This window comes from Prinia subflava, chromosome 3, assembly GCF_021018805.1.
Source record: "Prinia subflava isolate CZ2003 ecotype Zambia chromosome 3, Cam_Psub_1.2, whole genome shotgun sequence".
In the NCBI taxonomy this organism is placed as follows: domain Eukaryota; kingdom Metazoa; phylum Chordata; class Aves; order Passeriformes; family Cisticolidae; genus Prinia; species Prinia subflava.
The window spans coordinates 20,399,582-20,424,237 of NC_086249.1; the positions used below are offsets into that span (position 1 = coordinate 20,399,582).

General features: G+C 42.1%; 2 protein-coding genes and 1 long non-coding RNA gene across 5 annotated transcripts; 2 read left to right on the forward strand and 1 right to left on the reverse strand.

The window, feature by feature from the left end:
* Positions 1 to 1,567: 1,567 nt before the first annotated feature.
* LOC134548995 (uncharacterized) lies at positions 1,568 to 7,739 on the reverse strand. Its single transcript, XR_010079966.1, has 2 exons — positions 4,267 to 7,739; positions 1,568 to 3,858 (listed from the first exon to the last, which is right to left on the reverse strand). It is a non-coding gene; the product is annotated as an uncharacterized LOC134548995 (long non-coding RNA).
* Positions 4,027 to 12,074, forward strand: LOC134548994 (C->U-editing enzyme APOBEC-1-like). Of its 2 annotated transcripts, none has more exons than XM_063394307.1 (4): positions 4,027 to 4,248; positions 7,763 to 8,154; positions 8,712 to 8,827; positions 10,020 to 10,415. In XM_063394307.1, the coding sequence occupies exons 1-4, from the start codon at positions 4,217 to 4,219 to the stop codon at positions 10,026 to 10,028; spliced, it is 549 nt and encodes a 182-aa protein (XP_063250377.1). In that variant the 5' UTR covers positions 4,027 to 4,216; the 3' UTR covers positions 10,029 to 10,415. The 2 variants fall into 2 exon arrangements, with proteins under 2 accessions (XP_063250377.1, XP_063250374.1); XM_063394304.1 differs by lacking the exon at positions 10,020 to 10,415 and adding an exon at positions 10,422 to 12,074 and having other exon boundaries at positions 4,028 to 4,248.
* A 5,197-nt stretch (positions 12,075 to 17,271) lies between these two features.
* Positions 17,272 to 24,634, forward strand: LOC134548996 (C->U-editing enzyme APOBEC-1-like). Of its 2 annotated transcripts, none has more exons than XM_063394309.1 (5): positions 17,272 to 17,455; positions 18,869 to 18,896; positions 19,281 to 19,669; positions 20,829 to 20,896; positions 23,288 to 24,634. In XM_063394309.1, exons 1-5 carry the CDS (start codon positions 17,434 to 17,436, stop codon positions 23,312 to 23,314), a joined length of 534 nt encoding a protein of 177 aa, XP_063250379.1. In that variant the 5' UTR covers positions 17,272 to 17,433; the 3' UTR covers positions 23,315 to 24,634. The 2 variants fall into 2 exon arrangements, with proteins under 2 accessions (XP_063250379.1, XP_063250378.1); XM_063394308.1 differs by having other exon boundaries at positions 17,281 to 17,455; positions 20,829 to 20,947.
* The last annotated feature ends 22 nt before the right edge of the window (positions 24,635 to 24,656 follow it).

Here is a 24,656-nt window from a genome sequence, read left to right on the forward strand (position 1 = left end):
ATGGAAAAAAAAAACCCAAGGCCAGTTCCTGGAGGGATAAATATCCCTGTAACTGTTCTAGTCCAAGGCTGGCTCTGTGCCTCCAGGCAGTGTTGGGTCTGAGGTAACCTGCTCTCCTGGACTGCTGCTGGCAGGCAGAGTGTGCCATCGCTCACCTAGAGGCAGAGCTGCTCCCCTCATGGTCTGTGAGGAGTCACTTGGGTCCTGTTGCCACCTGCTCCCCTGGGCTCCTGCTGTGAGGAACACACCTGCAGACCCTCTAGGTACATCTAGTCCTTCTTAGGTTAGGCTTGGTGTCCCATGAAAGCATTTGTAATTGTAAGAGATGTCCTGGTGCGAGTGGTCAGAGAGAGACGTGGGACTCCAGGCAGCTCTGTTCCAAAATTCTGTTTATTGCAGAGGTGGTGGGTGTTACAGCAGTGCAGGATCGTGGGTGATACAGAGCCCAGACTAAAAGCTGCCAGCTACAGCTTATTGGCATGCCTGAGAGACATTAAGTTCTGCTTACAATACATCTTTTTCTGTACTGAGTATGCTAATTTACAACATCCAACCAGTAAAATACACAAATCCTAGAGAATCTACATACAGCCTATTAGAATACTACATTACCATATCAGGTTACATTTTAAACCCTAAAAGCTGGTTTCTAGACCCCTTTTCTCTTCCCTGACACATTGCGGATGTGTCAACCTTTGGATGCTTGGCATCCCTTTATTTGCTAAGGGTATTGTTCAATCCAGAGGGATTCTCCTTCAGCTGGCCAAACCATTGTTTCCTAGTTGTTCAGTAACTAACAGCTTGGCATCTTACATCTCAAAGTTCGCCTTCATTTCTACTTTGCTTATAGGTTTCATATTCTCAAAATCTTTTGCCAAGCCATCATATTTATAAGGCTTTCCTGTTCCATCCTTCCCAACAGTAATGTTTCCAGACCTGATCAGGCAGCGCTGTGCCGCAGCTGACGAACGGAGCCAGCTGAGCTCTCTGCACCCACTCCACAAGCAGAACGCTGCTGAGGGGAGGATTAACTGTAGCTACTCCCTGGTGTCTTCCTAGGATTGTGAGTTTTGCCAGTTGCTAATGTTTCTGGAAGGGGACTGGCACTGCTGCTGAGCTGCACTGTGTTTTTCCAGCGTAGGGGTTAGGTTAACAGGAACTGTGTGGGACTTGGGAGCTACTACCTTTCCTAAATATTTCCTAAATATTTCCATAGGAAATTCCTATAACAACACTCGAAAAGGCCATAAAGAAAGTAAATGGGAGTTTTTCTTTACGAATCTCAAAATAAATGGACTTTTCCCCTTTGCACTCTTATCCATATACTCATCAGCATTATAGAATATTCTGAATATTGGAGGGGATCAACAAGGATCAAATCAAAGTACAGTTCCTAGATGTGTGCATCTTAGTGGCCTGGCCAGGATCTATTATGTGCAAGAGAGATGGTGCAGGGTACATACTGGTTCTCAGAGAGAAAGGCCTGACAAGACATGAGTTAAAAAACAACTGCTTTAATAATATAGAATAGTGTTGCCCGATCCGAAGAAAACACAAACAACCGAGGTCGTTTATGCGGTGCTTTATTGAGGGCCCTGGGAGCCTGGGACTAGCGTCCAAAGTCAGAGCCCCATCTCACAGAAATTTTACAGGGTTTTTATATGTTTCTTTACATGATTTCTTCATCGTAACAAAATCTTACTTAATTCTAACACCTGGTACTATTATCTTCTTGACATTTAGGTTCCTGCCAAAAGGTACATTCCTTAGATAAGTGATTATCTCTTAGCTACACTGCTTACATTACAAATTTCACTATAATAGTTCATCTGCAGGTTATACGCGGCCTACCAAGCCTTAGCATGACTACTACTAATGTCAACTATAAGGTTCTCTACTAGCTAAATACAGTTTATTTTAATCAAATGGCAACAACAAGACATGAGTTAAAAAACAACTGCTTTAATAATATAGAATAGGAAGAGGAGTATAGACAGCAAGTAAATCTAAGACCTTGTCAGATGCTGGGCACCCTGTATTCAAGTGATGCTTTAGGAAGGCTGACTTGAAACAAAGACTGGACAGAGCTAGACAATAAAGCAGGTATTTATTGAAAGGCCTTAAGGGTACACTTTGGGCAGGACAAGAGCCTCACCAGGGCTACACCCAAGGTAGACTTAGAATGGTCACAAAATGGACAACCAGTCACTATGTTGCAATAAATGATTAGCCAAGTATATTAATATAGAATTTAATTGATAATTTACAAAATAGAATTTCGAGAAACCACAAGCAAAAATCAGTGCCGAGCTGGGATCGGCACTGGGTGAACTTAGCTCCGGCCTCTATCGCACCGGAGCTCCCCTGTTCACAATGTCAGTCTCTGTGGAGCCGGTTTATATACAGGGTTGTTTGGGCTGGACAGGGCATTGCCTCATACTTCTTTTGTTCCTCCAGTTTCTTTTTCATATTCATGTAGCCTTTTCTTTGCTGCCGGGTGGGTTGAATAGGTTTCCGAGGAGAGGCCCAGTGCCCAGCATGATGGAGGCCAGATCCACATGGAGTGTTAATCACTGGGTCGTTGTTAGATCCATCTCCTGACAGGGCCCATCTCTTTTTGGAGCCACCCTTCTTTCTATTGCAAATTTTAGTCCTTTCCTGAGTTCCTGGCAGGACCATTCACAATTCCTGAACTTTTTCTTCCCCCAAGCCTGAGTAACTTTTCACCGTATATTTTTATAATACACGAATTATTTTATACCACAGATTACAAACACGAGTTATTTCACACCATATATCACAAGGTCTTACACTTTTATAAGTTTTGGTCCATCTGCGTATTGGGGTTTAATTGTCCAACCAGAGCTCCAGGCCGTGAGATCTCATCCTTCTTGTTTCTCCCTTCAGTCTACCATTGTTTATGCTTTTGGGCCTGAAAGCTGTCCTTGGTCTTCAGCAGGAAAAGGATTTGTTTTGTCTACTGTTATAAATATTAGGCAATTCCCAATTAATAAAACAATTTTTATTAATTAAAGAATCAACTTACAGAAATTTCAGACAAGCCAGCAATTGGAAGTTCAGTGTCGAGACCGGGAGATCGGCACTGGGTGAACTTTAACTACGGCCTCTATCGCACTGTAGTCCCTCTGTTCACAAATTCAGCCCTTTTTGGGGTCCCCTTATATACAGTTTATTTTGCCTGTGGCCCCCATAATTCTGTCTTCTTTCTTTTCCTTCATATTCGTATGAGTTTCTTTCTGCCGTCCAGTCTGCTGAATGGGGCTTCCAAGGGAAAGATGAATAATAATTCAGTTTCTCGGAAAGCCTGAACAGAGAGATGAAATGGTGAATAGAGGGGCATCTTTCCCGATATTGCTGCTAGATCCATATTGTTCTTGATGGCTGGGCACTTCACCGCCCAGAAGGGCCCATCTGCTCTGCCCATCCCGTTTCCTGTTAATTTCGGTGTTTCTCACGTTTCCAGCCAGGGTATTGTCCACCTTGGATTCCTGGCAGCAGCTGTTGTTCATCCTAAAGTGCGTTTGTTACAAGCCCGACTTGCTTGCTTCATTTGTTTTTAATGACATATCTTACATCATATTTTATATATACACTATAACACGAATTATCCCATGTTGCTTATCACAGTAGGGAAGGTGAGGAAGCTTTGCTGACACTTTGTGAGTGAAGTCTCTCACGAGTGGTTCTTGTGAGCACTTCACCTTTGATGAAGTTGTGACAGCGTGCAGAGATCTGGCAACACACAAGGCGAAACCACCGTGCTTTCCACAGAGCTTCAGGTGCTTCAGGGAAGGTCTGTGTGCCCCAAAGAACAACCGTGACCCTTGGAGCAGTTTCCTACACAGAAGAATAAACCACGTTTTTCTGCCAAGGAAGCATTATCGTCCCTTTGAAACTCGTAAGGAGGCCTCAAAGAGGTGGTTCAGTCTTTACTTTTTTTTTAACTGGAAACGTGTGTCAGACCCACCCCCCCACCCCCCGCTCAGATAAGGTGTGAGGGAAGAACAGAGCGCACTGCTGGGGGCAGGCGTGTTTGGATACGTCATTAAGAGGCACCACTCGTGGTCAGGCGAAGAGTTCCTGTCTCCTGTGTCACCACCCTGTCCCGGCAGAGCCCGGGGTGTGCTCGGTGTGTGGCCGTGCGTGGAGCCCCGGCTGCAGGGACTGGAGCAGGACAGCGCAGAAAGGAGAAGCCATGCACGGGAGACGCGGGAGAGGGCTGAGAGGGTAAAAGGAATTGCTGACCTAAAAGAAGCACTCCGGCTTCAGCTCTGTGTTGTTGCTGCTGCTTCAACCCGAGGGCAGCCCTGGCTTTGCAGCGCCGGGGGAGGGCTGTTTGTCTGTGCAGGGTCTGTGCCTTGCTTGGGCGAGGCGAGGGCAGCGCTGGTGGCAGCGGGACCTTTGTCCCCGGGTGTCACTGCAGGGGCCGAGGGGCTGCACTGAGTCCGAGCCTGTTGGGGAAGTTCCCCCCGGTTTAGAAGCTCTCCCGGGAGCCATAAGCCACCGAGGGACAACAGGTGCCGACAAAAGCACAGGGAAGATGGGGGTGTTGGGGAAGGGCTGAGGCGGGAGCTGCCTCGCCCCAGCGCTGGGCTGCAGGAGAAGCTGAAAGTGCCTGTTCCGTGCTCGGCACTCTGCAGGTGTTGACACCGCCCCTACCAGCCGAAATAAAGTGTCTCAGACACTTCTGTTCAGTGGAGGGGGGAGCCAGGGGGAAGTTTTGATGCAAAGTTTACTAAAGAGGTGTCCCGGTTGTGCAAGAGGCAAAAATGCGCATTAAAGAAGTTTTGACAGATTTATGCTCATGTATTTTTAGACATTGCCATTATTACTATTATTATCTTGCAATGAGCAGAGTTTTAAATAGTTTCTAATAAAAAAAAAAAAAAAGTGTTAGAGGAAGGAAGGAAAATTATTAAATATCTATAATGATGCAGTTTATTACACAGTTTTAATAAGAGAGATATTTGTATTAGGAGCTAGTTTTTGTAAAATTAGTATATTTTAAAATAATCTCATTGCATTCCTGTTCAAGTTACGGATGATGGGACCATAAAGTAGGAAATACATAAATAACACATATTCAAATATATTTTGTAATCGATCCATACATCTTCAAGGTTTAATGCACATTTACGTAGCAGCTGCCTATTAATAAAAAAACCAAATAAAGTCTAGGAGACAGTTACGTTGCCTCTGCCATTTTCTGCCCTAATTTCTCTAAACATTTTGGGGTACAATCCACCTTTCAAATTATCGGTCACACTTTGCAGTGCGTGTCTCTGCAGCTCTCAGATTCTGAAAGGATTACAAGTTCACCTCTATGAGACTGATGCAATTTAGAAAGAAAAATATTTTTTTCTTCTTTATATCTTTAATTATTTGCTAACCATGAATTTTGTCTCATATTTGTATCAACAGCTGTTATGTGATCAATTTTTTGGAGTTAGGCTCTGTGTGTAGACATGTACCATGAATAACAGTGCTGCACGGGAAGGACAGTTGGTGATAACTATAAAAATTTAAAAAAAAGAGTTGAGGTGATTGCATGGATTTGAGCAATGTGTCTGTAGACTCACAATTTACTTTAAGTATTCTCTTGTCTGACCTGGGAAGAAAAATGAACGCTTCCATTCTGTGTGTAGTCTGTAGTGTGTGAACGGTTTTTCACAGTTGTAAAATTTCTCATTTGTCCTTCTGGTAGTGTTGTTTAAATTTTCATTAATCTACTATTTAAAAATTGCAATTTATAGCTGTAGCAAATAATAATAAGAATTGAGACTTTTGGTCATATTGCAGTAAGTTGATTACACTGTAAATTTCACTCGGCTTAACACATCCCTAAGGTGTCTGTATCTTGAAGATTAGTGTATTTCCAGACTGTTCTAAAGAAATAGCTTTATGTCCCTGAAAATATGCACAGGACAGCCATTGCAATAGCTTGTCCAAAGTGCGGTATTTTATGGTCAAAACACAGACAAGAGGGTGCTTAAGAACTGTTTAAGTAAGAGTTGGAAGTTTTGACTTGTGTGTTATAATCAGATGTGAACATCTACACTTACCTTTGAACGAATCAGATCTCTGAAATCTGTTGTGACATTGCTTTCCAAAACCTTAAAGGTACCTTCTGTAAAAAATAGATGAACTGAATTGGCTTGAATATTGGGAGTTTGATGAATTTTCTTTAGTGAACTTCAACCAGTCACATATTTTATATATTTATTGTGAACATATAATTGTGTTATTAGGTATATGTTCCCTAAAAGTTGAGTTTTATGGAAATTTAAGGTAATAGACATTAACTTCCAATTAACATAATATAAATTGAAAAAGTGCATCTCTTAACACCTCAAATGAGAAAGCATAAGAATTCAGTCTGTGCTTCAATTTTGTCTCTCTTAGTGTGTTTTTTAAGAACCTACTAAAGGAATTACATATAATGAAATAGTTATTCCTGTACAAGAATTAAACATTTGGTGACATTTACATTTGTTATTGCATTTACATAAATTCAATAGAAAGTCTGATAAAGAAATCTGCCTGTGTGGTTTCTTTGGTTTATATAAATGGAGTTTACATGGACAAGATAAAGAGAGACACACCCTGTGGTTTATAAACTATTTTGTGTGCATATGTATTTTCAAGTGTAGGAGGCTGGGTTGAGGAAGAAGACAGGGTAAGAAGACAAAGCCTTCAGATAAATAAGATGCTTTTTTACATAGGTGATAAGTCCTGCAGAGAGAGAATATGTAACAGTTACTTTTTCTGCAAGATTTCGTTTGTCCCTAGTTCAGACTGGGGTTTTGTGACTTTTATATTTATTCGTTGGTGGTTTTTTGTGCTTTTTGTTTGTTGGTTTGTTGTTTTTGTTACTAATGAGTACTAATCTATAAAACAATTTACAGGCTTATTGCTCCTCGCTTCAGAATCTGATCAGCTGTCTACTAGATTTACTCTGAATTATTCTAATGTGGAAAAACATATATCTGAAGTGCATTCTCATATAAATCTCTATATAAGGCACTTGCACAAAGGCCACAAAGTGCCTCTGGAGACTTCATTATTTATGTATTATGGATAATTACTGAGTAGAAAAGATATATTCAAGACTACTGGCAGTCTTTGTATAGCTCCTTAACTGACAATATTTAGAGGTCCTTTCTGAACTCAGAAAATATCCATCCTGGGAGTTGCATCTTTTTGCATAGGGCACTTCTTTCTTCTCTCATGTTGAACGGTGCTGGCTGTGCTAAATCCTTATGAAAGTACAAACAGCAAGAGAATCCAATTACAAAAAATATTCAGCTCCATAGTGTATCAGCACAGTTATTTTCTTTCCATTTTTTTTCTATTAGTTTTTACAGAATTCACAACAGCTCCCTACATTGGAAAAGGTTACGTAGGAGCCTTGTAAAAATATCAGACACACACAAAATATAGAGAGCTTTTAGAAACACTCCCACTGATGGGGAAGAGGACAGGCATAGGCAGGGGGGAGGCGGTGAAAGTTCCATATGCAGCTGTAGACTAGGGGAGCATTAGCAGTTCAGGGTTTGGTTCCTTTAGTTCCTTTCCCTTGCCTGGTGCCTGCCTCTCTGCTTCCCTTGTGTTGCTGTCTCGTGCTTTGCCCTTCTCTGTTCTCCTCTGATTTCCTCCACCCTCCTGCTTTTTAATGTGCTCGAGTACTACTGAAAACCAAAGTTGTAACCAGTGATTCCTTGAAGTTTGTCCTCTGTTTCAGCATGTATATATCTCGGAGGGCATTAAGAAGTCACTTTGATCCCCGCAAATATCCACATGAGACATACCTACTGTGTCAGCTGGAGTGGAATGGGAGTGGCAACGATTGGATACACTGGGTCAGAAATGACAAAAAGCATGCGGAAGTGTACTTCCTGGAGGAAATCTTCGAGCCAAGAATCTACGGTTTCTGTACCATCACCTTGTACCTGTCCTATAGCCCCTGCTGGAGGTGCTGCAGTAAAATACAGGATTTCCTGAACAGATATCCCAATGTGAAAATAGACATATTTGTAGCACGGCTCTTCTACGCAGATGACGGAAAAAACTGCAAAGGCCTGAAGGAACTTAGCAAGTTGCAGAGAGTAACCATTCAAGTCATGGAAGTTGCAGGCAAGGTTTCCCATGCTTTGTGGGACTGGGAAGGGGTGAGCTGGTGAACTTTGTGCATGGGTGGATTGGGTATGGGCTTGCTTCTATGGTGCCCCATGTTCCACTCAGCTTCTTTGGGGGCACAGCCATCACCGTGCAGTGAATGAGAGTCATATCCAAAAAAAAAAAAGATGTTTAAATACTGCAGGACAAGAGAGGCAGGACCCTTAGCAACCAGATCTGGATGAAAATTCTCCTTTGTTTAGAGATACCATCTTTACAGCACCCCTGAGGGAATGGGAGATATGGTCTTTCTCCCTTGTCCTAAGGGAACAGATGCAGTCACTGGGATAAGGCTGGCTGAAGTGCTTCTCTGCAGTTTAAGGGGGTTAAAAAATTGCCCAGAGTGAATGGCATTGGTTCCAAATATGGAGTGGACAGCATCCATCAGCTGATCTATCCGTGGCCAACCTGTCTCTGCGATACGGACACAGGGAAGAGCTTAAAAAGTCTTGTTCCCTGAGCTTCTCTGGTATCTGAATAAACTCAGGTTAATTATCTTGCTTCTGTTTCTCCAGACTATAAGCACTGTCTGCGCATCTTCATACAAAGTGGAGTCTGTTACGATTTCTCGCCGGAGGACTTTGAAACAGAGATACGGAGATATCGTTTAATGCTCAAAAATATCCTCACGGTCAGTATGCTCTGAGAGATAGAGGGAATCACACGAAATGATTTGCAGTCTAGGACAACTGAGTTGCAAAGAGCAGGAAAGAAGCCCTTGTTCACATGTAGCTCTAGTTGGAGTTTTAAGGGTACTGCAGCAGGCTTTTGAAAAAAGTAATGTTCTAAAATCATGGGGACTATCCTGTCCCACTGGGAGAAAAGCACTGTGGATATTTTTCCATCATATTGATGCCGTCTTGGTTTTTGGCTTCTTTTTTTTTATATGTTCTCTGTATTCTTCACACATATATTTGAAGCTCTGTAGCCTATTATTTTATTGTAGCTAGTTTTCTCAGTACTTTTCTGTGCCTTTTCCCTAGGCAGGAAGACAAATCAAATTCCAGAGTTCCAAGCCCTGGGTGATACAAGGCCCCCATCCTATCTTGGTCCTTCCTAGGAACCAAGGTTGAGAACAAGGTCTTTGGGACACATTTTCATAAACAAATACATCTAGTACCAAGGGCGGGCTCCAGAGAAGGTGCTTGACTTGCAGGGGGGGAGTTGCATCACCACTTGTCCTCCTAATTGGTGGTTTTTATCAATTATGCTAATTTCCTGAAACCAGTCAAAACTATATTCACCTTGTGTGGGGGGGCTTTTGTGGACATTCTCCATAATTGCTCCTGGAGGCCTCCAAATAAAAATCCACTTTTATATTACCTCCTATACTAAAATCATCTCAGGTTTCATTTTTAGATTGAAAAAGGCAATAATATTATGAAGCTATGAGTGCAGTTTTTCTCCTTTGGGTTCCAGGGTGGGAAATTACTCGATTTTTCCCTGGAACTCTAGTCTCATCTCAGAAACACTCCACCAGATTCCTTTTTAACCTGGATCTGAGCATGGGTTTCAGTTTGCCAAATGGTGCTACTCAGCCCCTTTCTCTCAATGTCTGCAGTGGTCTGACACCTCCAGTTCACTGGGGTCCTGCATAGTTCATTAAAAGTCCCTTCCAGATTCCATTCAGCAATTTCTGTGACTGGTTGGAAGAGCTACAGTTTCTGTGAGATGAGAAAAGCTGTTCAAAACAGAATGTCTGTACCCTGGGAAAAGTCAGCCTTTGTTTTTGTGTTTTGGTTTTGGTTTTTTGTGTTGTTGTTGTTGGTTTTGGTTTTGATTTTTTGTGGTGTTGTTGTTATTTTGTTTTTGTTTTGTGCCAGACCTCCTGAAAAGCAGGAGAGAAAAGAGTGTGTTCAACAGTGCTGAAAGTCTGTGTCCCTGAAGACAAGAAACTTTGCTTGGACGAATAGGTTCACATCCTTGGCTGGGAAGGACAGTATTAAAAAAAATCTAGCAAAACTAATATAAGTGCTTCAGCATTTGATTTCAATGTATTCGAATTTTCTGACAAATGCTATTTTTAGTGAATGAGAGTGAAAGAAATCTGTGGCTATGTGGGTCATTGGTTATTTGAGAAATCCATTTTATATGGCATATGTGGAAAAGTAATGTCTTGGGCTACTACAATTATTAGAGTGCTTCTGCTATGTCTGTTTCAAATCACAAAGCAGGTTCAAATGCAATTGGAGGAGCTAAATGTCATACTTCTGTTTCTATTTCAGGATCCTTATTTGTAGAATCAAAGAATCACAGAATATCTCAAGTTGAAAGGGACCAAAAAGGATCATCAAGTCCAACTCCCTTCTCCTCTAGGAGCAGGACTACCTAAAACTAAACAACATGACTAAAAGCATCATCCAGATTATAAACGGGTTACGTAGTAGTTGGCTTTTGCTAAAATTTATTTGTTTTAAAGTTGTAATTGTTTGTAGATAATTAGCATAAGTCTCAATTTGATTTTAAGTATGGTAAAATTTGTAATCGCTTGTGGGCACCGTAAGAGGCGAAGCAAGGCTTTCACAAGATGTAGGTGGGCTTGTGAATGGTGTATTTTAAGATATGAATATTATTGCAAAGTGTATATCCAAGATAGCATAAGCAGAGACCAGAAGATCATAAAAGGAAAAGTATCAAGCTTAAAGTGGCATCAAAAGACCATCAAAAGACCGCCCTAGACTGCCAATGTCCGCAATTATTAAATTACCCAAACGCTGCAAAAATCTGAAGCAAAATTGTGATCAACAAGCTCAGAATAAATTTGCTAAATCATTTAAGTAATACAACTGGAGTGGTATAAAAGACTGCAGACTGAAGAAATGGGTGTGTACTGGCTTTGCCAGGCTTTATGATTATCCCTTTATTATCATTTATTAAAACTCTTAAAAAGTTAAGAGGAGTGAGCTCCTTACCTGTGACAGGCCTGATGGTGTGACCCTGGAGAGCCTGTTCCTGTGACAGACCACCTTCTCAGTGAGGAATCTGTTCCTAATGTCCAAGCTGAACATCCACTAATGCAGATTCATTCTGTTTACACCAGTCTTATCACTGGTCACTGGTTTTGGGATAGATAAATTTCAGGATTACCCGGTCCCAAGTGGGGAATCCAGCACTTGCTCTTGTAATATTTCATACGGTTGGTGACTGCTCAGCTCTTCAGTATCCAGATCTCTCTGCACGGCCTCTTTACCCTCAAGGGAATCCACAGATCCTCCTAGTTTAGTATCATCAGCAAGATTACTTAATTTTGGTTCCTACATTTGATTCCTCCATATAGATGATGTATAAGAACATTGAAGATCACTGGCTGTAAAAATGAGCCCCAGGGAAGCCCAGTGGTGACCGGTCACCAGCCTGGTGTAAACCCATTGACTGTAACTTTTTGAGCCATCAGCCAACTGCTCACCCAGAGCCCCTTGGACTTACCCAGCCATGTGCTGGACATTTTATCCCGAAGGTGAACTACTGAGGCCTGAACAACAGGCCCTGACTGAGGACTGAAAAACGAGCCTTGAGCAGAAGTTGACCTCTAGATGAACCTTCCAAATAAAGGTTATATTTGTATCTGCTCTCTAATGAAGTCTCTAGCAATATCATACATCTTTCTTTGGTGAAAGATATATTTACCTTTCTGTATTTAGAAACTGGACAAGGCTGGGTCTTTTTTGCTCTACCTCTGTTTTTCTACCTTTCCTTCTTCCTTTCTTCCTCTGCTTGAAAGTTTAGGTCACCGCAGCCATAGGCCGCTCAAAGATCTTGTTGCCACAACATTGTTCATTGTTGCTCAGAAAGGTTTAAATTGTTGCTGCTACAGGCTGTTGAACCCATCACATGGTTTTAATTGTTGCAGCCTATATAAATAAAACTTTCTAATTGTTCGCTTGGTGGTGTTGTGCCTTAATTTAGCCCAAGGCTATCCCAAGTGTTTTCTGCCTCAGAGTAGGTGGTCCAGGACATCCCAATCAGGATCTGATAATTGTCTCTCAGGGTAACCTTCTCCATAACTTTACCAGGCACTGAAGTGAGACTGGCAGGCCTGTAATTGCCAGGGTCTTCCTCCTTACTGTTCTTGAAACACTGGAACAACACTGTCATCTTCCACTTGACCTGGAACCTTTCCAGACAGCCAAGACCACTGAAAAGTATTGCAAAGTCCTGCCATGATATTGGTCAGCTCCTTCAGTACCTTGGGACAAATCCCATCAGGCCCCGTAGATTTATGCTCATCCATCTGGAGCAGCCACTCTTGAACCTGCTGGACACTCTCTGGGTTTATCATCCCCTCAGTCGTGGTCTTCCAACACAGGGCTCCTGGGCTCCCATCATCTGGCAAGAGACGGTCAGAATGCCAAAAGGAATGTCTCTGGAGATTTGCTGTCCTCTCAGATAGCCTTGTGTCCTACCTCATGATTTAAAAGGAACAGAGGTGGACTTAAAACCACAAAAATGCCTTATCAGGGCAGAAAACAGAGTCCAGACACTGTATCTAGCAGTGACAGAGGGATTGTTTTTTTACAGACAGCAGACAATCCTGGCCACCAGCTGTGGTTTGTCCTGATCCTCTCCCACTACCTCAATACCCACAATGATTGCACTTGGGAACCCTGCATCTCACCTTTGGTGTCTGTATATGGACCTAGTTTCGCCCTGTCCTGCCATCTGCATCCACAGTTTACTGGAGCAGAACATGCCAGAACCTTATAGTTAGCCGTGTAAATAAGCACTTGTCTCTGTTTAAAACTGATCAACTAATCACAGTAAGTGTCAGTTCTTGCCATAATAGCATCTCATCGTTAATCACTGAAGCACTAGTCTGATTACAAAGACTGTGCTAACCTAGAGGATTTTCCACACTTTCAGTGGGAGCTCTAACATGTAACTGACAGCAGCACTTGATTTTAAAATGCAGCTTCAAAAATCCACAGATGCTCCATTCAACAGAAGCAAATCCTCCATCCACCAAGAGGTGTGACTGTGGAATAATTACAGTACCCATGGTCATTGCATTTCAGCATCTCCACTCAGACAGCTAAAAGAAATAATTATTTTTACTTGTGAGTCCATCCTAGAATGGTCCACTAGATAGAAACTCTTGTGCTTTTAAGGTGTTTTTAAAGAGGCAGAGAAAACTGATCACACAAGTTGTTATGGCAGGGTGGGAAAGAGAAACACAGACAATGTGAAACTACTGAACAAATTTTATAAAGTGGAACCAAGTGTTCCCTGTTCAGTCTCCAACATAACTAGTTGTTGGCACAGGCTGCCAAACAAAGGATATCACTGTATAACCTTCCCAGCAACTTTGGAGGTGGTTGTTGATGTCCTGTCTGTGCCAAAGCTCATTTTCCTTACTCTTTGTTTACACTGTCCTGTTGGCCTTGTCTTGCCACACTCAGCCCATTTGCATCGTAACCAGCTTTCGGCCAAAGCAAACTTGTGACATTCCAAGGTCATGAGCAATGAAGAACCCCAAATTGTTTTCACAATTAAAATAAAGACAGTTATTGTGGTCTGTACCTCTTGGGACCTTGAGGACTTAAAAAAAAAATTGGTTATCTTGACTGCCCTCACTTGTGGCTTCCACTGACACACTGCCCACAGAAGGCCCAGGAGCTAATGAGTTTAGTATGGATTGCAATGAGGAAAAGGAACTCTGACCTTGATGGTGCCCAATGATTGTAATGCCTGGTCCTGGTAGGTGTTTTCTGCTTCTGATGGAGGTTTTGCCTCCCATGACAGCTACATCTTCAAGGTGAAATTTGGGGATTTTTTAACCATATATTGTCATTGAGCAATCCCTGAGTGCTTGCAAAAGAAAATCTCGGAGCTGAAAGTTCCTAGAGCTGCTATGAACAGTCTCCTTGGTACAACCTATAGAAAATCATTGCTTTCTCTCAAGTGAAGTCCACCTGGTTATGTGGTCCCCCTCACATTTAAAACTCTGCTGTTGTGTGATGACTGACTCAGGCTCTCAAGCAGAGCATGGACACAAATCCCCACAGGGTCTGGGGTGCTTATTGTTCTGCTTTGTGCTTTGACAAAGCATGTGCATGGAAACAAAGATGTAGAAGTGAAACAAAATCAGGAAGACAAATATATTGAACTTCTGTGACTCAAGGTAGTGTGAGAAGACTGTAGAAGGACTGCTTAGAGTAGAAACACATTCCAAAATACAGATATGTTAACTTGCAGCTTTTTCTTTTCACACTGACTCCTCATGAAGTATCTTTATTGAGCTGGGAAATTCTTTGATTTCTACAACCTCGCCCGTTAATGTGAAAGAATTATATCTCAAGGATATCGGGATGTTTTGTTACTGAAGTAAGCACGGAAATAAGTCCTTCCCACTCGCCAATTATTTCTCACTTTGCCTGGGTCAGAGCTCTGCCTGCACATCCTTGTGGCTGCCTGCCATTCCACTTCACTGTTCAGAGTCAGCCTCATGAAGCTCACCCAGCAGTGGCAGGATGCCAGCAGTTATCTTAATCTCTTACGTTTCGGTTTCCACATATGGAGGCTGAACAAGAGTAAAGTATGGTGATGGTGTGCTGCCTGCAGAGGAAATGAAAGCAAAGGTATGGGAGAGATAATAAAGCCATGGATGGGTGTGCTTATCAGAGTTGCAAAGTAATATGCTGCCAAGGAGGTGTATTTGTGTATCATCTAGAAGCTTGTTTTTATATGCATTATTGTGCATTCAGAGATACCTAAATATACTTAAATGTCTTCATGAGTGTGAATTCATACATATAGTTTCATACATAAACAAGTTTTAGCCTTTTTAAAATGTGGAGGTCACGGAATAAATCTCAAATGGCTCTGTGTGGTTTTTCTTTCCATGAGAACTATAGATATCTACCAAGAAAACTACGTTAAATCTAAGTAAACATACAGTGGATTTTCCGTTTACTGTCAAATGTGTCAGCAGCAGAACACTTAAACCAACACAGGATTTACCATTTCAAATTAAGTCCAGGAGGCAGCCTGTAAGTGGAGGTTGAGACTTAAGCCTCTGTGGCATAAGCCGCAGGCTTTTGTCACATTTAAATTTAACCTTTCTCCTTGCTACTAGACCTCTAGTTGGTGATTCTCACCTCTTTCCAGTAGATCATTCAGCCAGAGAATAAAAAGCTCAGTACCTGTAAAATCCTCAGAGATTTGCAAATTGGGATCTTAGCTGATTCAAACCTTGACCCTTTTTTTCTTCTTTGATGTCTGATTTAACTTTCCTTCTCTGCTCCTCTTTCTTCCCTAACCTGTTTCCATATATTTTCATTTTGAGGATGCTGTCTCAGTCCAAATTTGTTACCAGATGCACTTCTTATGTTTTGAGTGTCAAATAAGCTAAAAGATGTTTGAGAAAAGGGAGTGGCACATCAGCAGACAACACCTCTGTAGTAGTCATGCTGCAGACCTGTTTTGCTGCAATCTCTTTCCTGGGAGACATCTGAAGGGACCAAGCTCCCTGATGCTCTGTCCACCTCTCTGTCACTTAGTGTGCATCCTGGAGGCCCTTTGTAAAATGTTCTGAGGAAACTGTGAAGCTTCTATGTTATTTTTCCCCATGAGTCTGGTCATATGTATACAGCATTGCTTTTTACTACCACAAGAGGGAATATTCTCATGAAGGTCTAAGAAACCTGGTGTTTAAAGAAGGCATGAGTAAGTGTCTGTCCACCATTCTGTGTACCCTTTGCTGTGTATGTTCCTCCAAAACTCCTCCAGGTTCATAAGGCATGCATATGAGGGTGGTGGTTATTCAAAAAAAAAATCCTTTTGAGATATATTCAGATGTTACCGATAGCTCAGCATCATGAACCACCTCCACATTTATCTCTCACCTTAAGCAGCTTCTGTCAGGGGACACAACTGACTGCATGAGAAGTAGAATAAAAATTTTTTGCCACTTGTTTGAGTAATACAAGACTCCACCTATATAGATAACCCTTGCTACAGGCATGTAGCAATTTAAAGGGATATTGGATTACTGCTGGTTGCTCATAAAAACCAAGGAACAGGTTTCCCACCTAGTGGTATGATCCTTCTGGAGGTCATCATCCTCCTCTTGACTCACTGAAGTGTAGTCCCCATAAACAGAATGTTCAAGTCCTTCTAGAAGTGTGAAATTTCAAGTGAAAAACAAGTGTGGCAACCTTGTCTTCCTGATTTTATCAGGGTTAAAGCAACTACTGAATTTGGAAGGGATTCGTCTTCTCACATTAGGCTAACAGAGCAATCGTTCCAATTTCTTTTTTTTTTTCCTTTTGGCTTTCCACCATCTCATACAACACATTCAGCTTCCTGAACACACCTGAAAATGTTGCATTGCTGATTCCTTGCTTGGACATTTTTCTTTCTCCACTGTCAGTGGCACATTGCTGGTTTTCCATCAGGAACTACTGCTGCTAATCAAGCCATTCCTTACACATCAGACTAATCATCTCTAAGCCTAATTCACACCTGCTTATTTGTAAATATGTACTGTAAGGACAGGGCAGTGAAGGGAGTACTACAGCACCAAAGCGTTCCTGGTCTCACTGAGAATCATGCCCAGGAGCTCAAAAACACAATAGTCAATCACGTTTTTGTTTCAACAGTCTCTGAGTGGTTGAGTTGCTCCTCTGCTATGGTAGGAAATAATGTAGCCACTAGGGAACAATCCTGTGCTGAGAACTGAGGAGTGACCTTGCAGCAGAGGAGGCCCCAAGGGCAGACTCTGTGCTGGCACTGCCTGATGGCCTCCCTCCTTGGCAGAGAGTCCTGCCAGTGCCTGAATCCCTGCTCCCTCTGAACTCTACCATTCATGTACACTTCTGGGTTCTTCTCTGCCCTGGCAGGAAAGTGAATACTTTTTGACAATAGAATACTGAGATCTTGCATAGAATACAGATAAATTAGCTTCAAAATTCCCTTAGCTCCCTTAGCTTTAAAATTCCACATCCGGCTTGGCACCAAGGAAGGCAATCTCTACATCGTGCATCAGTCCAAAAATAATTGTGTTACAAAACCAGAAAAAACCCTGTAAAGGACAGAGACTGATTCTACCTAAGCCATGTGAAGATTTCTTTTGTAATGCCTTTCCTCTGCAAGGCATTTTTGGGTGTATCAGTTAGAGGAAAGCTTCTCACCAGAAACTAAAAACAATATTCTGATTCAGGAATAGAAACTGAAACTAATGTAAGACTAATAAAGGCACACCAGTCTCCCAGGAAGCAACAGACAAATCCAGAAATACCCATGGCTGCTGCCAATGCCAGAGGTAAGTACACTTATGTGAAAGGCAGGCCTATTTCTCAATATTCAAGTGTAGATATTTACTGTAATTGTATCTAAGGGACGGGAGTGTAGAACAAATGTGTTTTGTTGGCACAACGATACACAGGAGACAGATGTGGATTTGTGTTTTATGCCTTTGAGTACATTACCATATCTTGAGTCTTAGACCCAGCTTCAAAATATTAATATACTTTTGTTAACCTTGATATGACAGGAAGAATTAAAAATCCCAAAGAACTTTTTCTGTGAAAGGAGATCGCAAAGGCATTTAAGAATGGAGCAATTTAGTTAGCTTATGTATTCATCTATTTTATTTTCATTTTGATAAATAAATAGAATATTCTGCTTAAAGAATCAGGGCAATAAGGCTGTGCAAGGAGTTGATCATATCTCTGTTGATGTGGAAAACTATTTTCTTCCTGTTAAAATGTAATTTTACCCTGTATAATTCATAATGTCTCTTCAAGAGCTACGCTGCCGACAAATGCCTTTAGTATCTTAATTCTAAGTAAATTTTAAAGGAAATGTTTACTATATTATGTATAATACATAAAAACTAAAAATAAAATATTTTTATTTTATAAACACTTAAAAATTTTAAAAATGAAACAAACTATTTTATCAAAAAAAAAAAAAAAAAAAAAGATGATTCCTAGATCCTTAAGTTTTCTATTGGTGGATTTTAACAAAATGAATAAGTAGCCTTGATCACCTGCAACTGTTTTCCTCTAGACTCTCAGCTGGGAAGGGATGAATAAGTCATGGGGTCAAAGTTGCTTGCCACCATGGAAGATAAAATGTGTATAATCAGGAAGGTTTGTGTTGCCACCCTGTATGCATTTGATACCCTCCTTTCTGTACCATTATTTTTTTCCTTGGAACTGATTTTTTTTTTGATTTTTAGAAGGTTACAGATTAAGTAAAGATGGGAAGTCAGTTGTGGAAATGTTTTTGTCTAGATTGCCAAGATTATGAGTACCAATGAGAAAATGGCTCAAGCTTTGCCTGTCTTGTAGAAGTGGTTTGGAAGATTTAAAAGGATAAGACATTTGATTCTGCTCTTTGATTAGTCAGGGAAAAAAAGATGCATTACTGCTGAAATCAGGGAATTTGAACTCGAGTGTTTATACAATCAACCATAATGTTCTAAACTGAGCAAGGGTTCATGTACAGCATAGTTTAAACAACCATCAAGTTCAACTTCCAGGTAGGAGTCCACACCTCCTGCATCCCAGAGTGCCTATCCTGCTGTGCTGTGATTACTTACTGAGCCCTTTTAGAGAAAAGAGATTTGGCAGGGAGTGTACAGACTGAAAGGGGTCTGGACTGAAAGTGTAGAGAGAATTTTGTTTTCTGTCCTGCTATCATCAGTGACTCACAAATCCTTTCTACACAGGTCCCTTACCCAGAGAGAACAACCAAGGGTAAGAGATGTAGCTCTGTTACTCACTGCTGCCTGAGCTACATGGCAATTTCCAGAGACAGCCTTGTGCCTTGTTTCATTCTTACTATCCCTTTCCTCCATCTTCCTTTCCAGTTGCCTTACTGCTTTGACTGGTGCTAATCTCTGAGTGGTGACAGGGTTCCTTACCCACCCAACAGCTCTCAAGGAGGTGCTGGGGGTGTTCTGAAGTTTTCATCAAATTCCAGATTTAGATCGCTAAATTGCAACATTCTTCAAGCTGCTCATTTCTGATGGGAAAAGCTGGGAGTGAGAGTCCTGGCTAATATTGAGAGTGGGCAGTGCACAGTGGGGCCAAACATCATGGAAGTGTTGGGATCACAGTACTGCTGGTACTCTTCTTCAGGTGGAGGTTAGAGCCAACAGACTTCAGGACAAATTTTTCACCTAACCAAAGTGGACCGGTGGTATACCTGCTGTACGAAATCAGGTGGAGAAGAGGGTCCATCTGGAGGAACCAGTGCTCGAACAATCCTAAGCAACATGCTGAAGTCAACTTCTTGGAAAATCATTTCATTGACAGGCCACAAGCTCCTTGCTTCATCACCTGGTTCCTTTCAACCAGTCCTTGTGGAAGCTGCTCCAGAAGGATTGTGGAGTTCCTGAGGTCACACCCTAATGTGACCTTGGAAATATATGCAGCCAGGCTGTTCAGGCCCCATGATATCCGTAACCAACGGGGTCTCCGCAGCTTGCTAATGAGTGGAGTCACTATACGTATCATGAATCTTAAAGGTAACCCAGCTAATCTTTGTCTATGTGTGGATTGAAAGTTCTGGGATTATGTGCACTATTAGTTTGAAACAGAGGTGATGACTGGCTTTGGGGAGGACTAGTGAGTGCAAAAATGTTCCTCTCTTCTGCCTTCTTTCTTCCCCAGTCCTACACAGCAGCAGGACCAGCATGGTCATTTCCTCTTGCCAAATCTGAACATGGAGGGTTGGAGGTTTTTCTCGTTATCCACAGTTCCTTTACATGCAGGGGAAAATCCTGGGCAAGACAGAATGTGTCCCTCCTAGAATACACATGCAGATCAGTTTGCCAGCTGCATCAAGTAATTGGTTTCCCTTGGTAGCTGGAGAAGGAAACTTGTCTGAAGGAGACTTTCAGATGATGCATCACAGAAGATGTATCTTGCATGTCTGCCTTTTTGTGTGTTTATCTTGCTTGCCTGGCAACGTTTGGCTGTAAAAACAGTCCAGACAAACAGCTCACAAAAAGGAATGTATATCTGAAGAGATGAACCTCACACACCTGTGTGGATACTTACCACTGGAGTGTGGAGCTAAAACCCCCACCAGGTCAAATGTAGTTTTAAAAGACTTTGCTTATATTGGGGGACACTGTCTCTGGGATTATAGCACCAGAGCATTGACAGAAGCTCTGGCCATCCTATCAACAGTAAGATCAATATGAAACTGCTAAGTGTTAGAGTGTTCACTTAGAGTGTCAAGTTTTCCCTGATCATTGGGATAAGTTATGGGATAAGATTCATGACTGAAGCAACTTGTCTTACTGTGTTCTCAAGCACAAGGCTGCCAAAAGGAGAGCCTGACCAGCTCTGACTGCATGTCCCACTTCCCTTTTCACTCCTGCACTAGCTGATTCCTTCTCTTTTGGCTTTATGCTAGAGTGTGCTATTTGTGGTAAGGGTTGCTCAAGCCACCATAATGATCAATTTCTCTATCTGGCAATTCATTTTTAGACATATTGTTACTCTGCAGAGTTTTGGTTCCCCTTTCCACTAATTTATTTGTGTAGCTATTTGTGTACCCCTTGTATGAATATCTTTGTCCTTTACTGTATTCTTACTGAGAAACAAATGACTCATGGACATGTTAATGAAGAACTGGGCATCCTTTCATCAAGAGTGACTGGGTATCTTTCTTCTTAGATTACAGTTACTGCTGGAGAAATTTTGTTGCATACCAACGTGGAGAAGACCATTATTGGCCCCAGAATGTAACTATATACTCCATTCTGAATCTCAGAAAACTCTTTCATATCCTTTCGGTTAGTAGACACCTGAAGAAAACACCAAGAGTGAAAATAAATGCAAAAAATCCAAGGGAAAGGAGGTTTGGGTGATCCCAGCAATGGTGTTAGCAGAATTGATAGCAGGAAAAATAAGCATGGGCTTGATGCTGCATAAGCAGAGAGCCCAGCAGGCAAGACATTGCCAAAGGACTATGCTGCTACATTGTGCCTTTGTGGCTAGGAGCAGAGAAGAGATTTAGCAGTACTCTCAAATTTTAACAAAGGGAAGGGTACATTATTTCAAACCTCTGCATAAATCAACTACCAGTTCATTAGCTTACAGCTTACCAGGGCTATTTGACCCCAAAAGCTCTTTCAGCTCTGTAATCATGATTCAAGTATTTTCTTTTTGCCTCTCAGGACAGGGCCATGGATTTTAGTTAAGTTCTGAGCATGTTCAAAAGCCCAGATGGGTGGATTTACCTTCAGGGTTAAAGTTTACAGATAAAAGTAATATAATTTACATATAAGATAATATAAGACAGGAAATCAGACCAAGATCTCCTTTCCCTTTCTCTTGCAATCCATACAACTGCGGAAGTTATTTGTGTGGACTGACATCCTACTCAGAAAGAATCTACTGAACAGGAGAGAATACCAGGACTGGAGTTAACTGTGGGGCTCAGCCACCCTTCGTGGGGCATGCCATTTCTTGAACTGGTCCCTCTGTGCAGAATGGATGGCAGGAGGTGGAGGAAGGATTGTACAAAACTGCTGGCAAGAACTTAGAGTCACAGACACAAAATGATACAAGCAGGAACTTACAGTCACAGACACAAAACTAACCTGTTGGTAGGATGCTACGAATGCCTTGTTTTATTTCTGGCTGAGGAGAAGGTACACATTGCACTTATTTTCAGTTCCATCCACCACAAACATTACATAGGACATTCAGTACCTCAAGACCCGACCTTTCCATTTCTTGTCTGAGTAAGACATTCAGGTGACAGGATACACAGTCAGTAGCAATATCCAGTCAATCAGCTGATCCAACAAAGTACTTTATGCAATGTAATGGTTTAGGAGACATTTCCCCCTTGGCTTTCAGCCTTTTTGAGTCTCCTAATGCCTGAGATGTTTAAATAATTTAGCACGATTATGTGCGTGGTGCGATGCCTGCCGGGAGCTGAGCAGAGCTGTCTGCTAAATGCTGGTGAGTGCTGACAAACTGCAGCTGACTCAGCACGGTTCCCTGTGCTGCAGCACAAGGGGAATCTGCCCTTCAGGTCTTGGTTTTAAAGAGCCAGCTAACAAATTGCCTGTCCCAACCAGGCAACCTTGATGATTCCTGCAGAGCCCTGCTGGCTGAGAAGCCTGCTGGAAGTCAGGCACTTGCTCAACTGCTCTGCTGCCTCAGCTAAACACAAGCCACCCCTCAAAAGAAGGTGAATAGGGCCCATCAACAATAGTTCTGACAAACCACCAACCCTGCACAGAAGGAATGGGAATGTCTGTGTGCTCAGCCCTTTCAAACACTCTGCCCTGTTTTACTAATTATGCAGAAGTGAGTGAATTGCAGGCTTGTGCTCCAGAGAAACACGCACTGTTGCATCAAGCCCTGGCCTCCCTGGCGGAAGAAAGACCCTGAGGAACCAGAGGGGATTTGGTGGAGTACCACTGCAAAGAGCAAGGGGCTGGGGCACTTGCCCTACGAGGAGTGGCTGAGCGAACAGGCTTTCCTAGACCTATAGAGAAGGTGGCTAAGTGGGATCTAACTGCAGTTTTCCAGTACATAAAGGCAGTAAAGACATAGCTAAACTCTCCTCAGTGACGCACAGAGAGAAAACAAGGTAACACAAGGTAACAAGCTGCAATGAAGGAAATTCCAACAGGATAGAAGGAAAAAGTCTCCCCTGGCAATGGTGCTGTACTGGAACCCAGAGAGGCAGTCACCTCCATCCCTGGAGACACTCAGAAGTTTCCTCTGAGCTGTCAGATCCAGCCTTGGAGTTAGCCATGCAAACATGGTGTGGTACTAGAAACCCCTGGGGGGGCCCTTTCTAACCCCCCAAGAATCTGCTTTTCCAAAGGATCCAGCTCCACTTCCCCTGCATTTAGCTATGCAAGTTGCCACCTTTTAAATTCTTCTGTTTCTAAATGGTCTGTATTTCTAGGAGTGCCATACATGGCACAGTAAATTATGAGGTGCTACCCTGTTTTCTGAAGAAATGTATCCCAAGGGAGATTATCTAACACACTGAAGGAGGATCAGAGTGATCTCCTGTAGCAGATGCTTTATTCTCAAATTTTCTATTATGCTGAAGAGACAGCTTAAGCTTTTGGTATCTAATTTTTAACTTTTTTTTTTCCTCCTAGGGGCTTCCTCCACTTCCAGAAAACTAAATGCTAACGAGCATCACCACCATGCTTTCAAGCTTGGTTTGTGCATTAATACAAGCCCAGAAAAGCCCGTCCCTGGAAGTCTCTTCTTCTGCGGCTGTCTTGGGTTATGTAACAAAAAAAAAAAGTGTATTCTATTTCATCTGTAGAAAGCATTTGGGAGGTGGTTTCTTTTTTCTTTATCTCTTGTAGCTCCAGAGGGGAGGAGGGTGGATGCCTTCTGATAATAGACCATCTGTTAAAACCAAGTGGTGCAGTGTTTCTTATCTTTTTCATCAACTTTGTCCACCCTCCCAGGGATATCTTCTGTTAATTAAGGTTCACCATTAAGGTTCACCAGTGACATGACACATTACATCATCCCATTGTGAGATGCTCCACTCAGTGGGGAGGAGCCAACCATGCCCTACCCAGATAAAAATGGGGACACAGGGATCCCAAACATCCAGAGGAAGACGGGGGTCATCTCACCACCACTGAACCTGTTCTCAGGATCATCTCTACTCCAACAGAACCACATCTGTCACTCCAGGAGGATTTATTTGGACTGCTTCCAACACCCTGGCCAACAGGGTGTTGGGTCATACTCCTGACTCCGTCAGGGTTTTCTAGGACTTTTGCTTGTTTGCTTGCTTGGGGTTTTTTGGCATTACTGCATTTGTATTTTTAATATTCCTAGTAAAGAGCTGTTATTCCTATTCCCATATTTTTGCCTGAAAGCTCTTAATTGCAAAATTATAATAATTTAGAGGCAGGGGGTTTAACATTCTCCATTTCAAAAGAAACTCCAGTTTTCCCTGACAGATACCCGTCTTTCCAAACCAAGACAGCAGCCTTGATAAGTTTCTTGCTGCCACCAGAGAAAACTCCCATCACTGGCTGGGCATTGCTAAGTATTGATCAGGACAGAAGGAGCACAGAAGAAGCCATCAGGAAGCTCGGATGATGCAGCCAGGCATCCAGGACACTCTGGTCTTTACAGAGCTTCCTGAGAGTTCAGTGGAGATGGACACCATGCCCCATAATCAGGCCTTCCACATCTGCAGCTTCTGCAATCAGATTCTGCAAGTGCCCTCTTGAGAGGCCAGCACGTAACATTTTTCATACTCTGATCTGTTCCAAAGAAATAATCAGCCATGCATTCTTGCTTTCAGAATTTCTTATGTAGATCACTTTTATGTCTATGTGTGTATGTCTCAGAGAATATATCATGCTATTACAGTATTTATGCAATACTGTAATAATACTTCATTTTAAGGCTTTATTTATGAGTGTAATCTTTATTTATGACTGTAAAACCAGTGTAATAAAAGGGAAGATGTCAATACCATGGAAACTTTGCTTT